General features: G+C 36.0%; 2 protein-coding genes across 7 annotated transcripts in view; both read left to right on the top strand.

Annotated features, from left to right (window-relative positions):
- LOC137390731 (uncharacterized) overlaps nucleotides 1-1,281 on the top strand; it is a 68,088-nt gene extending 66,807 nt beyond the window's left edge. The window contains exon 41 of the mRNA XM_068077054.1: nucleotides 1,171-1,281. Coding sequence (XP_067933155.1) covers nucleotides 1,171-1,281 — 111 coding nt within the window. The remainder of the gene's footprint in view (nucleotides 1-1,170) is intronic.
- Nucleotides 1,193-12,499, top strand: part of LOC137392236 (uncharacterized) — a 38,130-nt gene continuing 26,823 nt past the window's right edge. For all 6 annotated transcript variants that reach the window (XM_068078896.1, XM_068078901.1, XM_068078897.1 and 3 more), the window contains exons 1-11: nucleotides 1,193-1,277; nucleotides 2,720-2,892; nucleotides 4,124-4,333; nucleotides 6,239-6,386; nucleotides 6,568-6,680; nucleotides 7,274-7,465; nucleotides 8,760-8,854; nucleotides 9,184-9,321; nucleotides 9,424-9,543; nucleotides 10,843-11,040; nucleotides 11,826-12,008. In XM_068078896.1, the coding sequence (XP_067934997.1) occupies nucleotides 2,790-2,892; nucleotides 4,124-4,333; nucleotides 6,239-6,386; nucleotides 6,568-6,680; nucleotides 7,274-7,465; nucleotides 8,760-8,854; nucleotides 9,184-9,321; nucleotides 9,424-9,543; nucleotides 10,843-11,040; nucleotides 11,826-12,008 (1,500 nt within the window). In that variant the 5' untranslated portion in view covers nucleotides 1,193-1,277; nucleotides 2,720-2,789. The remainder of the gene's footprint in view (nucleotides 1,278-2,719; nucleotides 2,893-4,123; nucleotides 4,334-6,238; nucleotides 6,387-6,567; nucleotides 6,681-7,273; nucleotides 7,466-8,759; nucleotides 8,855-9,183; nucleotides 9,322-9,423; nucleotides 9,544-10,842; nucleotides 11,041-11,825; nucleotides 12,009-12,499) is intronic.

Below are 12,499 nucleotides of genomic sequence, written 5' to 3' on the forward strand. Positions count from 1 at the left end.
GACTTCTGTTGCTTTCTACCCAAGCTTTGAATAAATTCACAGCCAGATATCAAGGGTGTGTTGAGGCTGTAACTGAAATATCGTGTAAATAGCAAGCTAGTTTTTTACAAATCAAGTACTAATATCAAACAATGCTGGCAAACCCTTAGAGTAAAACAAACACTTTGTTGACTGCGAAATCGTTAGGTATTTTATACCTTGTTTGTATTTATACACATTTCCCAATATTTGCTTATACTCAGAGCAGTTGCATTACCTTCCTAAGTGGTTGTATCTAGATTTAAATATGTATTCCTGTATTAAATATGGGTATCGCTGCATTTAGTATAGCATTTCTACTCCCAGTTTCATAGCCCTTTACAAGAATTACAAAGTTTCTTTCCACATGTCTGTCACAAGAAGGGTTTGCACAAGTAGGAGAATAACATGAGGTGTTAAGCTGGTTTCAAAGTGGATACACCATGTCATTTCTGTAACAGAAATCATTGTGCACAAGATCTCCCTTTTTATTTTTCAATTTCCTTTTTTTGCACTGAGATTTTTGAAGTTCCTGCGTCATTATCATGGTTGACATCTTACCATGGTTGACATCTTACCATGGTTGACATCTTATCATGGTTGACATCTTATCATGGTTGACATCTTACCATGGTTGACATCTTATCATGGTTGACATCTTACCATGGTTGACATCTTACCATGGTTGACATCTTATCATGGTTGACATCTTATCATGGTTGACATCTTACCATGGTTGACATCTTATCATGGTTGACATCTTACCATGGTTGACATCTTATCATGGTTGACATCTTATCATGGTTGACATCTTACCATGGTTGACATCTTATCATGGTTGACATCTTATCATGGTTGACATCTTACCATGGTTGACATCTTATCATGGTTGACATCTTATCATGGTTGACATCTTACCATGGGTGACATCTTACCATGGTTGACTGCTTTGTAGTCATTCATAAATCTGTTCACTCATAAAAAGACATTTGTACTTGATTTTTTTCTCTGTATTTTTCTATTTTATACCAATTTTATAATTTTGCTTTAGTACCTATCAACATAATTTCAAGTATACTATTCCTTATTTGTGTGGCCACTTTCAATCACACGTTCTTTACCCGTTGCTTACAACTTATCTCTTATCCGTAGCTGAAAACGGAAACTACAAAACTTCAGGAAAAAATCTCTAAAAATGCTGACTCAGACGAGCTGATATCACAGCTACAGGACGACCTTGAGCACCTCAAGCGAACAAAGTAGGTTATACCGGGCTGGCTAACAATCCTCAATGTTTAGGTATTTCTACTTCAGGCTTTTGTTTTAGGGTAGTTACATAAATTATAGACTATAAAATTACAAATAAATTGAGGTGAACACTAAAGGGGCCTACCATGTTTGGTAGAAGAAAGATAGAACTAAAATACTTTGGTATACCAGCAGTTGAGTTTTAAAAGGGCACCAATTACTTACTATTAGTTAGCCTCTGTTCATAGCTAAAGTTAGCCTCTGTTCATAGCTAAAGTTAGCCTCTGTTTATAGCTAAAGTTAGCCTCTGTTCATAGCTAAAGTTACCCTCTGTTCATAGCTAAAGTTACCCTCAGTTCATAGCTAAAGTTAGCCTCTGTTCATAGCTAAAGTTACCCTCTGTTCATAGCCAAAGTTAGCCTCTGTTCATAGCTAAAGTTAGCCTCTGTTCATAGCTAAAGTTAGCCTCTGTACATAGCTAAAGTTAGCCTCTGTTCATAGCTAAAGTTAGCCTCTGTTCATAGCTAATGTTAGCCTCTGTTCATAGCTAAAGTTAGCCTCTGTTCATAGCTAAAGTTACCCTCTGTTCATAGCTAAAGTTACCCTCTGTTCATAGCTAAAGTTACCCTCTGTTCATAGCTAAAGTTACCCTCTGTTCATAGCTAAAGTTACCCTCTGTTCATAGCTAATTCATACAGTTTCATTAGTTTAGCTAGTCAATTCATAAACTTGTTCTATGGAGCTTCGTTCAAGAGTCCCTAGTAGTAGTAGTAGTCCAAAAATACATATCCATCTGCTGCTTCTGCTATAGTATAGGTGTAGAGGCAGACCAAGGGAGATAAGTCTAAAATTATTTGTGACAGACAAGAATACATACCAGTTATTACTTCTTAGTTTTTTAAAACTGGTATGTCAAGTCATCCTTGAAATGTATTTCTAAAAAGTGGTCTCTGTGTTCAATGGGACTCTGCAGTCACTCTATATTGGCTTTGTAATGATCTTTCAATTTACCTTCACCTTGTCTGAACTCCTGTGTATTTGCCTGTTTCTGTGTCTTAAGGTCGATCACATACTAGGTTTATTTTTCTCTCATCTGTTTGTAATTAGGCTTAAAATATATTGAAATAAATTTTTGCATTCATTCTATTCTAAAAAATCAGTTTTAGTGATAGTTTGAGGATGAAAAGGCAACTCCTAATAAAGTTTCATATTTGAAATCATTTGTGTTAAGAATTTTAAGGTTTCTAAGAATTGAGTGTTCATTAATTTAATCAAAAACAGTAAGCGACAACAAAACTCATCCACTATTATGACTTTCTGTTTTTAACAAGGTGAAGTTTTATATGAGTTTTACTCTGTATAAAATATACACAACGTGGAGCATGACATGTATCTTTATTGACATGGTATTTGGGCTGTTACTAGTATTAATCATGATATTGGACCATTGCAGGGATACTGTCAGCGGTACAAACCAAAGACTCTTAGAACTACTGTCAGGCACCGTGGAAAGTCAGCGAGCAATGGAGGCCCAGATACTTGGCCGAATCGGCCCTGCACATGGATTTCTTCAGAATGGCCGAAGTACTCCGACCAACCGGCCCGCTCGGCCTGGTTCACAGGCTGGTATGTTGTTTACTTTTCACAAGTTAGGATTACTTGCAGTGCAATTCAAGAGCTTTAAAATCGAGGTAGATTCTGAGGTTTCTCACTCAATTGCTTAACATACGTATGTTTAAAGAAGAAAGTTTTATCTTGTTTTTATTTTGTGCTTGAGATTTTTATTTCTTGATTATCATTTTGTAAACCAAAAGATTTTAATTGTAGAAAAGGCTTTTTGTTTAACACATATTTAAATAATCTCTATGCGTAGTAATACTGGTTGTTTTTCCATGTGATGTTTTTATTCAATTTTGCATATCATGCAATTTTCATGGCATTATTTCTGGAGTGTTTTGAATCGGCCACAATCAAGGTTAACATTTGTTCATCTTTGCTATTTCTGCAAAACAAAACATTTGCCTTTTTTAATGCCATTTAACCCTTTGAACCTTGGTCATCCTTGTCAATGTATGTCAGTATACCTGAGCCATTTGTCCAACGATAGGAGTGTTTGAAAATTTTATTAAATATGTTGAAATATCTTCATAATCCAATGATATTTGGTAAAACGCTAGTAGAAAAAATCTAGTATCACGCAGTAAATGTCACCAAATATACAAAAATTCGTTTCACAGTTCTGCGGCCTAAAACCATAAAAAATCGTACAGTTTTAAAAACTTTACATGATTACTTACATTAACATAATATCCATCGAGCATACATTCATCATCGTTTTATGTGTCAAAATAATCTACAAAATTATGGTTAGTATCATATAATTCTTCATCTGCATCACAATCATGATATACCAACAAATGAGTCGTATCAATTTTTTTCATGATATTATCCCGTCTTAGTTAAATGGTTATTATAACAAAGGAAATAGATAAGGATATTTGAAAATGGTTAAAAATGGAAGTAAAATTTCCAGTCTAATGTCTTAATGTCTTGTGCAAGAATTAATTTGATTGGTTTATGCTGTTACTTAGAAACAGCATTTGTAGAACCATGTGAATGCCGGTATTCCAGCCGTCAGGATTCAAAGGGTTAAGAAGCAGTAATAAAACACAAGATTTTTATAATTCAGGTTTGCTAGGAATTACTGTCTATTACTGTCTATTACTGTCTATTATTTCAACATCTAAAAACTACAAGTTAATTTCAAATAAAACATAGACGCTCTCCGTCATACTATTCTTACTGAAGCGTAGATCACCCGTCCCTTGAATCTAGAGAGGCTAAACTACTCTTTTAGATGCCAATTCAGATGTTCCCAGAGGCGCTGCCGCAGCTCCATCTCCGCTGGGCGCTGCTTCTAATGATGGAACTTTGACTCCTCACGAAAAGAGCTTTGAATCTGAAATGGCTGATGAAGGGTTGGACTTGAGCCACATGTCACAGACAAGGGATGTCTCTCTATTCGCTGGCCCCTTTCTCAATTATAGCGAAGAGGAAACTGTTCTAGGTTGGTCTATGTTCAGCCCTGTATTCAAAGTGTACCAAAGCTTTCACAGGTTTATGATTTGCTTTATGTTGATAATGTTGTTGAGTGGAAGGGATGGAGGTGGGTACCCCACGGATGGAGATGGGTACCTCCACACGCTTGTACACCAAACTTTGAACTTTAGTAACTGTATGGGCCACAAAAATTTCAATTTTTGTACTTTTGTCCACTTAAGGATTTTTTTTATGGAGAGATCATTTAGCAGACAACGTGCATACTCACTTACATACCTACCTACACACCTACCTACATACCTACCTACATACATACATACCTACCTACCTACTTACATACCTACCTAAATACCTACCTACATACCTACATACCTACCTACATACATACATACCTACTTACATACCTACCTACATACCTACCTACATACCTACCTACATACATACATACCTACTTACATACCTTCCTACATACCTACCTACATACCTACCTACATACATACATACCTACTTACATACCTTCCTACATACCTACCTACATACCTACCTACATACATACATACCTACTTACATACCTTCCTACATACCTACCTACATACCTACCTACATACCTACATACCTACCTACATACTACATACATATATATGTTGAACATATTTTACTAATATACCATTTTAATGAAATCTGTGCAACTTGTTCTACCTAGCTATATAGTTACAATGAAATGTGTAAAAGGGTAAAGCTAAAAGTTACTACAAATAAGCTAAGCATTTTTTCCTCTTAACCATATTATTATTTTATTACATAAATATTCTGTTTTCAGTGCGGAGTTCTCATTAGTTAGCATTTTAACAATACTAACTGTGTAGCTATATATTTATATACACAGAAATATTTATAAACTAGATTGGCTGTGATAAATCAGTGTGAAAATATAAATTTGAAATAAAATAAATAATAAATAAAATATAAATTTAAATGACTGCAGATGCTGAGAAATGCGTAAACTCAAGTATAGTATTGAGTTTACGTTGTGACATTTGATCACCTACTCTGCAGCTCTGCAGTAGCGTAGTAGGAGGTGCGTTAAGAGAAAAAGAAACTTCAAAATCTACCATTCGTAAATCTGACAATCATTTGAATAATTTACATGTATAAAACAAAATAGAGTTATGATCCATTTTATAATATGCATGATTATTAACGATAGTATTAATCACTTAACACTGTGTATATATTTATTAAGAAGTAAACTACAAGTAGTGTTTTAAAATTTCTTGATGTGAGCATCGTTAATCGTTGAAAACTTGAAAATGCTATTGTTATTTATGATGAGAACTAAACTGAAGATTTTACGGTCTGCTAGAATAATATAGTACGGGACACTTACTTATGCTACCAGCTCAGAACACACACTGTTCTTAGGCCTAAGTTACGCTGTGTGGCACAGAAGAAAGATATGTTATTAGCACATTTTTCACATATAAATGACCAGCTTTAACTAGAAACCATTCGCAGATTTAAACAAATACATGATTCTTACTGGTTCAGTGAGCCTGTATGAATCATGAGAATTTATTTTTATGGCTCGTTGAACCAATGAAAACTGGTACATCTAGAGCACTTGTTTAAAAAGTGCTTAAAATATAGTTATTCAGTAGTATCCTCAACTATCATACAAATCTAACCACTCAGCTGTTTACTGTAACAAGACCAGATGTCCAAGTTTTATTGCATCCCGTACCCGGGATATTGTATTTGTACCCAATCATTAGAACTATAGATGACACTCTCATCAGTTGTTGTACAGGAGGCTCTTACCATAACCAAAAGAAATTCAGCTGATTGATTATTGACCATCGATAATAAACAATATTAATAGGCTCCTTATAAATAAGCATGCTGACTGCTGCAGATACTGGCAAACATCTACAGGAAGTTGTAGAGATGCTTCTCTCACGCATAGAAGACATGAACCAGGAAATAGCAGAAATGAAACAGGAGCAAGACCAGCTGGCGTCACAAATCTCGCAGAGAAATAATAATATCAATGAATTAAAAAGGTATATTTGGTAATATTACATTTTATTATATAAAAAGAAAATTCTGTAAAAAAAATTTAATCATGGTTACTATTTGGATCGTCATGGTTTCTAACATTCCACTTGTACCATGTATGGATGATTTTGTCTGTACGGATGACACTCACACTTTTCATTGAATGTGTGAGTCTGTGTTTGATAGAGAATTAGCTAAAGCGAAGAGCATCAAGGAGGAGCTAGAGGAGGAGACTGAGCAGCTTATGCAGGAAAATAGAGAGCTGAGAAACTTGAGATCAGAGCTTTTCGAACAGAAGAGTGAGTTTCCTATTTAGTTACTTCTAGTTACCCTTGCTTAGTTAGATGCTGCAAGTGATTTGACATTCGCAGTTGTATAGTTTTTGCTAGCAAAAAAGTTCAGAAAAAAACCTAACAGAACTTTTGAGAGATGTTAGAAGAGTGAATCATTAGCTTGTCCAACAAACATAAAAATACTTGCTCTATGCAAATGATAATGAATATATCTCTCTGGATTTATGACTGTACTACTGAAAGAATAAAGACACCAGAGACCAGAGCAGTATTATGATTTTGCCTGATGTAGTATCAATTTAAATAGTATTTTGTGTCTTCCAGATCGTAATGTGTTTACAAAAAACACAGTACGATCTGGAAAGTTAGTCTAGTAAAAAGGAGTCTGAAATAAACTGACGACTCCTGAGTGTCTTATTACGAATCAGTTGAACACACGGAACATTATGACATTGCTTTAAGCTATAAGGTGTTTTCTTCTCTTCACATTTAGTACATTGCTCCATATTTTTGTTGCAAAGTTATTAACTAGACTGTTATTTTAACTATAGTCAAAAGCCATTACTGTTAGGTGTTGTTCGAAACTGTGTTTGCCTTAGAGCTCAATGAGGAACTTCAGACCGTTGGAGGGAGATCAGAGGAGCAGTTAGCCTCGACTCAAGAGACTCTGGCAGCCCTCACTGAAGAGGTGAATGAACTTAGGGCAGAGCGAGAGGCAGTACACCAACTCAAGGATCATGTAGAGAAACAACACAAGACTCTCACCAACGGTGCGAATGAAGCGGAGAAAGGTTAGAATTATGTCATCTCTTTTGACTAGAGAATTGTTGAATTGATTTCCTTTCTGAAATCTTTTCATTTAGCTGATTTCAGATAATCAAATGTTGAAAGTTTGTTCAGGGTGCTGCAAGTTTTTTAGGTGAACAGGTTAGCAATGCGATTCTAATTTAAGCTTTCACCCTTCTGTCATTAGAATATTTCTAATGCATGAAATGCTTTTCACCTTGAAGATATTCTTGCTAATAATTCCTGTCACATTCTATCGAATGGAATGCTTGCCCGTCGTTACAGCAAAAGATGGAGATGAGGCGACGTATGAAGGTAGTGTGTCTTAGCGGCTGGCTTTTGGTGCTCTCATAGTTTGTCTGATAATTGACGTAGATTTCATTTGTCTTCTCTCTCTCAACCTATCTATCTTTCTGTTGATTGTACAGTCGATTTTGTACCTAACTGTGAGGTCAGTATTCATCACTGATTAATCAGATATTTTAGTAGTGAAACTGTCTGTGTTCGGCATTATTTTTTTATGTAGCAGTGTTTCAGTCCTCCTATTAGTCCATTTTGCTCTGACCATCCTCCAACCACTTCTATAAATTTCTGTCACTTCTATATCCCTGTCATCTAGCTGTGGTAATTGGTTGGCACAAAATCAATTTACAACGATTGACTACAAAGAAGATTACAATTAAATGCGGTGATGTGGCTTTCTACTAAACGTTGCTAGGAAAAAATCACTACTTGAAAATTAACCACAAGAGAAGCATACAATTACATGTGTATATGTGGCTTTGTACTAAAAAAATTGAGCAAACATTGAAATTGAGCGTTCATCCAGCTCTGAAAGATAGTCTCTGAAGAGAACCATAAACAGACAATAGGTATACTGAAGTGCAAATAAAAATCCCTTCAGGATACACCATTTTGTTTACAACTTGCTTCAATTTGTTATGATTTGGATGAGCATCTACTATTGTCATTATTATAAGTTGAAATCGACTGCATTTAGAGGATGCGATAATCAGATTAGAATGTCCAGATGATTTCTCACTTCCAAATCTCGTATACATTCAAGTATAATTTCATTTCAACATAGGAAAGGCCTATAAGTAGTAGCACATCTTTGCAGTGTTTTGGTTGTAATTTACACATTCAGTACTAACAAGTTCGTTACTAATAACAATTTGTTTTGATATACTAACCTTGTCATTTCGGATCTCAGTTACCACTGATGACAGAACCTTTCGCAAGAAAGCCATTACTCTCGATGTTCGTGTGTACTGATTGCGTTTTGTGATTATTTTACAGAATTGCTCACCATGAATTCGGAACTCGAAGCCCGTGTCCGAGATCTTGAAGAGCATAGTGCTCAGTCTATTAGTCAGCTGAGTGAGAGAGTAAAGGTTGGTTTTATTTTTATTATATTTATGAAAATTGAGAGGGAACTAGTACTAAACATGACAGTTTATTACTAGTTCCCTTGTCTTTTATTGAAGTATTTTAGTATTAATGTTTTTTCTGGTCATTGTAAGCTTCAAGTATCAGAGGCTAAATACCAGCTGACTGTTGCTCGCACTCATTGTAAGTTGACTACTACGTATGTGTAGGTTGACTGCTACGTATGTGTAGGTTGACTACTACGTACGTGTATGTTGACTACTACGTACGTGTAGGTTGACTGCTACGTACGTGTAGGTTGACTCTACGTACATGTAAGTTGTAAAATTTCTAGGAGTTAGAAGCAGAGAAAGGCAGAATCGATGAACAAACTGTTAATGAGCTTGAGTCACTAACGGCCATTAATGCTGATCTACAGCTGCAACTTGATAGCTTGAAACGAGCCAACCAACATGACCGCGATTTTATCGAGGTACTTATCTTACTAGATTCCTTTCTGTACATCTACTTGTATTTGCCTTTAAAACCTTAGGCTGTTTATCTACTGTGAGTCTGTGTACTTCTTGGAATGTAGCAACAGACTGTCGAAAGGGAGGCTGAAAGGGAAGAAGCCTCAGATCTTCAGAAGCAGCTCACCGCTGCACAGGAGCAGTTGAAATCAAAGGAAGGTGTCATTGGGACCCTGCAGACAAAGGTATAGTTATCAAATATTGATAGAGGTTGGCATCTCCAAGTATTCATTTTCCACTAAATCATTTAAGTACGGCTGGACTTCGAAGTCATTTCTCATTTTTTCTTGTAATCCAGTTATCTATCACAGTGACTGATCGGTACATTAAGCTTATTTGTAAATCTGTTGTTGTAGGTTAAAAGACGTGTTCCATAACATACAAAACCTTTGTTCATCTCAGCACCGAAAATAAGTTAGCAAGTGGCTCAGCTTGTTTTTCTTTTTTGAATAAAATATGTAAGCAATATGCTGTAAAATATTTAAAGAGAAAGTAAAGCTGGGCGGTTTGTAGGTATTACCGTTTTTTTCGCAGTATCTGCTTTTAAAACCAAGCGGTCAAAACGTCACAACAGAACCGCGCAGTGCGGTTCGGGTGTTCACGCACCGAGGATACCGAACAATTATGTTAAACAAACTTTAAAGTCTTAAAGTTTGGTGGAATGAACCAACAGGTGAATTGTGTAATCCAAATGCCATTCCTTGCGCAAGGCGCACTATGTACTCCAGTAAAGTAGAGCTGTAGTTGCCTTTCTCCGACTAAGCTGGCTAGTGTTGCATAGCAATGGTAGGTGGAACACAACTCCCAAAAACTCATGCGGTTTTTGTCTCATTTTGCAGTATTTGTTAGTGTTTAAACCGAACTGTATGTTTTTGAGAGTTGTTCTCTCAATGTCGATGTGTGGTATAGGTTTTAGCAGGTGCAGTCTCAGTGTACTGTTGGTGCCCAAAACCGCCCAGCCTTAAGAGAATGTAATACGGCTGATAAATAGGCTTAAGGTCATGGCTGGGCACAACCATAAAATGTTTAAGTTTGCATAACTGGTGTGTTGTGTAGACATCTACTATGGCTAAACTCTCCAACACTTTTGACATAACGATGTCGGCTGCCAGATTTACCATTAAAGAGTTTCATGTTGGAAGATTAAATGTAGATTTTGCAAACATTTATTATTTGTATTTGTTATTTTATTATATGTTTTATTATTTATATTTTATATTTATGCTTTTTATTATATTTTATTATATGTGTTGTTATGTTTTCACTCAAGAAGAAAGTCTGTGAACTAACAATAAGGAATCATCACTCAAATTCAAATAGTTTGAGCTGAAAACGAATGAAACAGATTTTGAATTCCATTCAATGAGAGCAAACTAAACTTGCAGACGATGTACGGCATGTCAGTGTTAGAGGCAGCGCACACAGCTTTAGGCCTACTCTGGCAATGTTGTTTTATATCAAAGTCATCATTTTATTGTTTTTAGCTGGAAGAAGCCGAGTCAGCAATGCATGATTCATCCAATCAGCTTCTTGGAGAAGATGAGGCTAGTAAAAGTGACGCTCAGCTTGCCCTCGCTGACCTAAACGAGAAGGAGGATGCAATTTGTCGCATGCGTGAGATGGTCGGCTCTCTTGAAGAGGAGCTGCAGAGCTCAGTGCGCCGTGAGCAAAACCTCCGAGTCGTAAGTGTTCAGTTTATAATATCATATTGTGGATTCATGAGCTCATAGCCTAGTTATGTTTGTTAACACTAGCGGCTTGCTAGCCCTCTTATTCTTGGATAGGTCTCACCATTTTATGAACACATCATAATTCTTCTTCCGTTGCTGCTAACTCTTTGTACCTTGGTTGTCCTTGTCAGTGTGTGTCAGTATCCCTAGGCAATTTTTCCAATGATTGGAAGTTTTTGAACATTCATTAAATTATCTAAATATGTTCATAATACAATGATAGTTGGTAAAACACTGGTAAAAATAGTCCCGCAACATACAGCAAATATCAACAAATAGAAGAAATAAGTGTTTCACAGCCCTTCAGGTTAAAACCATAAAAATTCGTATGATTTTAAAAACTTATAAAAATCTTTACAGTAGCATCACATCCATCGAGCACACGTTCATCATCGTTTTATGACCCAAATTAACCTGGGAAATTATAGTTAGTATCATATAATTTTTCATCTGCATCAAAATCATCCATGACCTACCAACAAATGAGTCGTATCAATTTTTTTGCGATGTTGTCTAATACAAATCATTATTATAACGAAGGAAGTAGATAATGATGCTTGAAAAAGGTTAAAAGGGGAGTGAAATTTCTGGTCTAACTTGGTAAGCTTGTATAACTTTTTGTCATAATCAAACTGTATTTTTCAATGACCAAAAATGATGTATGCAATGACCCAAGGCTATTAGAACCGCATGTCATTAATACAATGAATCAATGATGTGACGAATTAAACTTACAGCAACTCGAAAGCTTCCATGGTGAGCAAACAGTGTACAATGATCCCCCTAGCAACACAGTAAGCTCTACCTTGGTGGACGATCTGAGCCAGCGTCTGGAGGATGCCCTCAAGTCCATTCAAGTGCTACGCGCTGAAAAAGAAGACCTCTATGATCAGATTCATTTGTTAAAAGCAGCGTCAGAGGTTAGATAGTATGACTGTCTTTGGTACTTTTTAATTTTTATTCTAAATGTAACTATGTTGAAGAGTAGCTAGGGACATTTAGATAAACAAAGACTTCTGCAGTCAAATCTTCTAAAAGAATTCAAAGGAAGTTATCTCAGGATTCACTTATTCTCAAAGCTATTTCTTTAACTTCGGCTTCAGTTGGTACATCTTATTATTTTATTGTGGATATTAATAATACTAATAGCAATCATGAAGTATCTTGCTTTTAAAGATTGAGACGAAATACCCTTAAATGGACCTGGTCAAATAAATACTTGGATGAATAAATAAAGGAGAAGAGAATTGTGTGATCACAAAAATGAAGCGCATTCTCCCACAGTCCTTGTCTGCCGCATTCTCCCATGGTCCCTTTTCTGCCACATTCTCTCATGGCCCCTTGTTTGCCACATTCTCCCATGGCCCCTTGTTTGCCACATTCTCCCATTGTCCCTTGTTTGCCACATTCT

Source organism: Watersipora subatra, chromosome 3 (genome assembly GCF_963576615.1).
Source record: "Watersipora subatra chromosome 3, tzWatSuba1.1, whole genome shotgun sequence".
In the NCBI taxonomy this organism is placed as follows: domain Eukaryota; kingdom Metazoa; phylum Bryozoa; class Gymnolaemata; order Cheilostomatida; family Watersiporidae; genus Watersipora; species Watersipora subatra.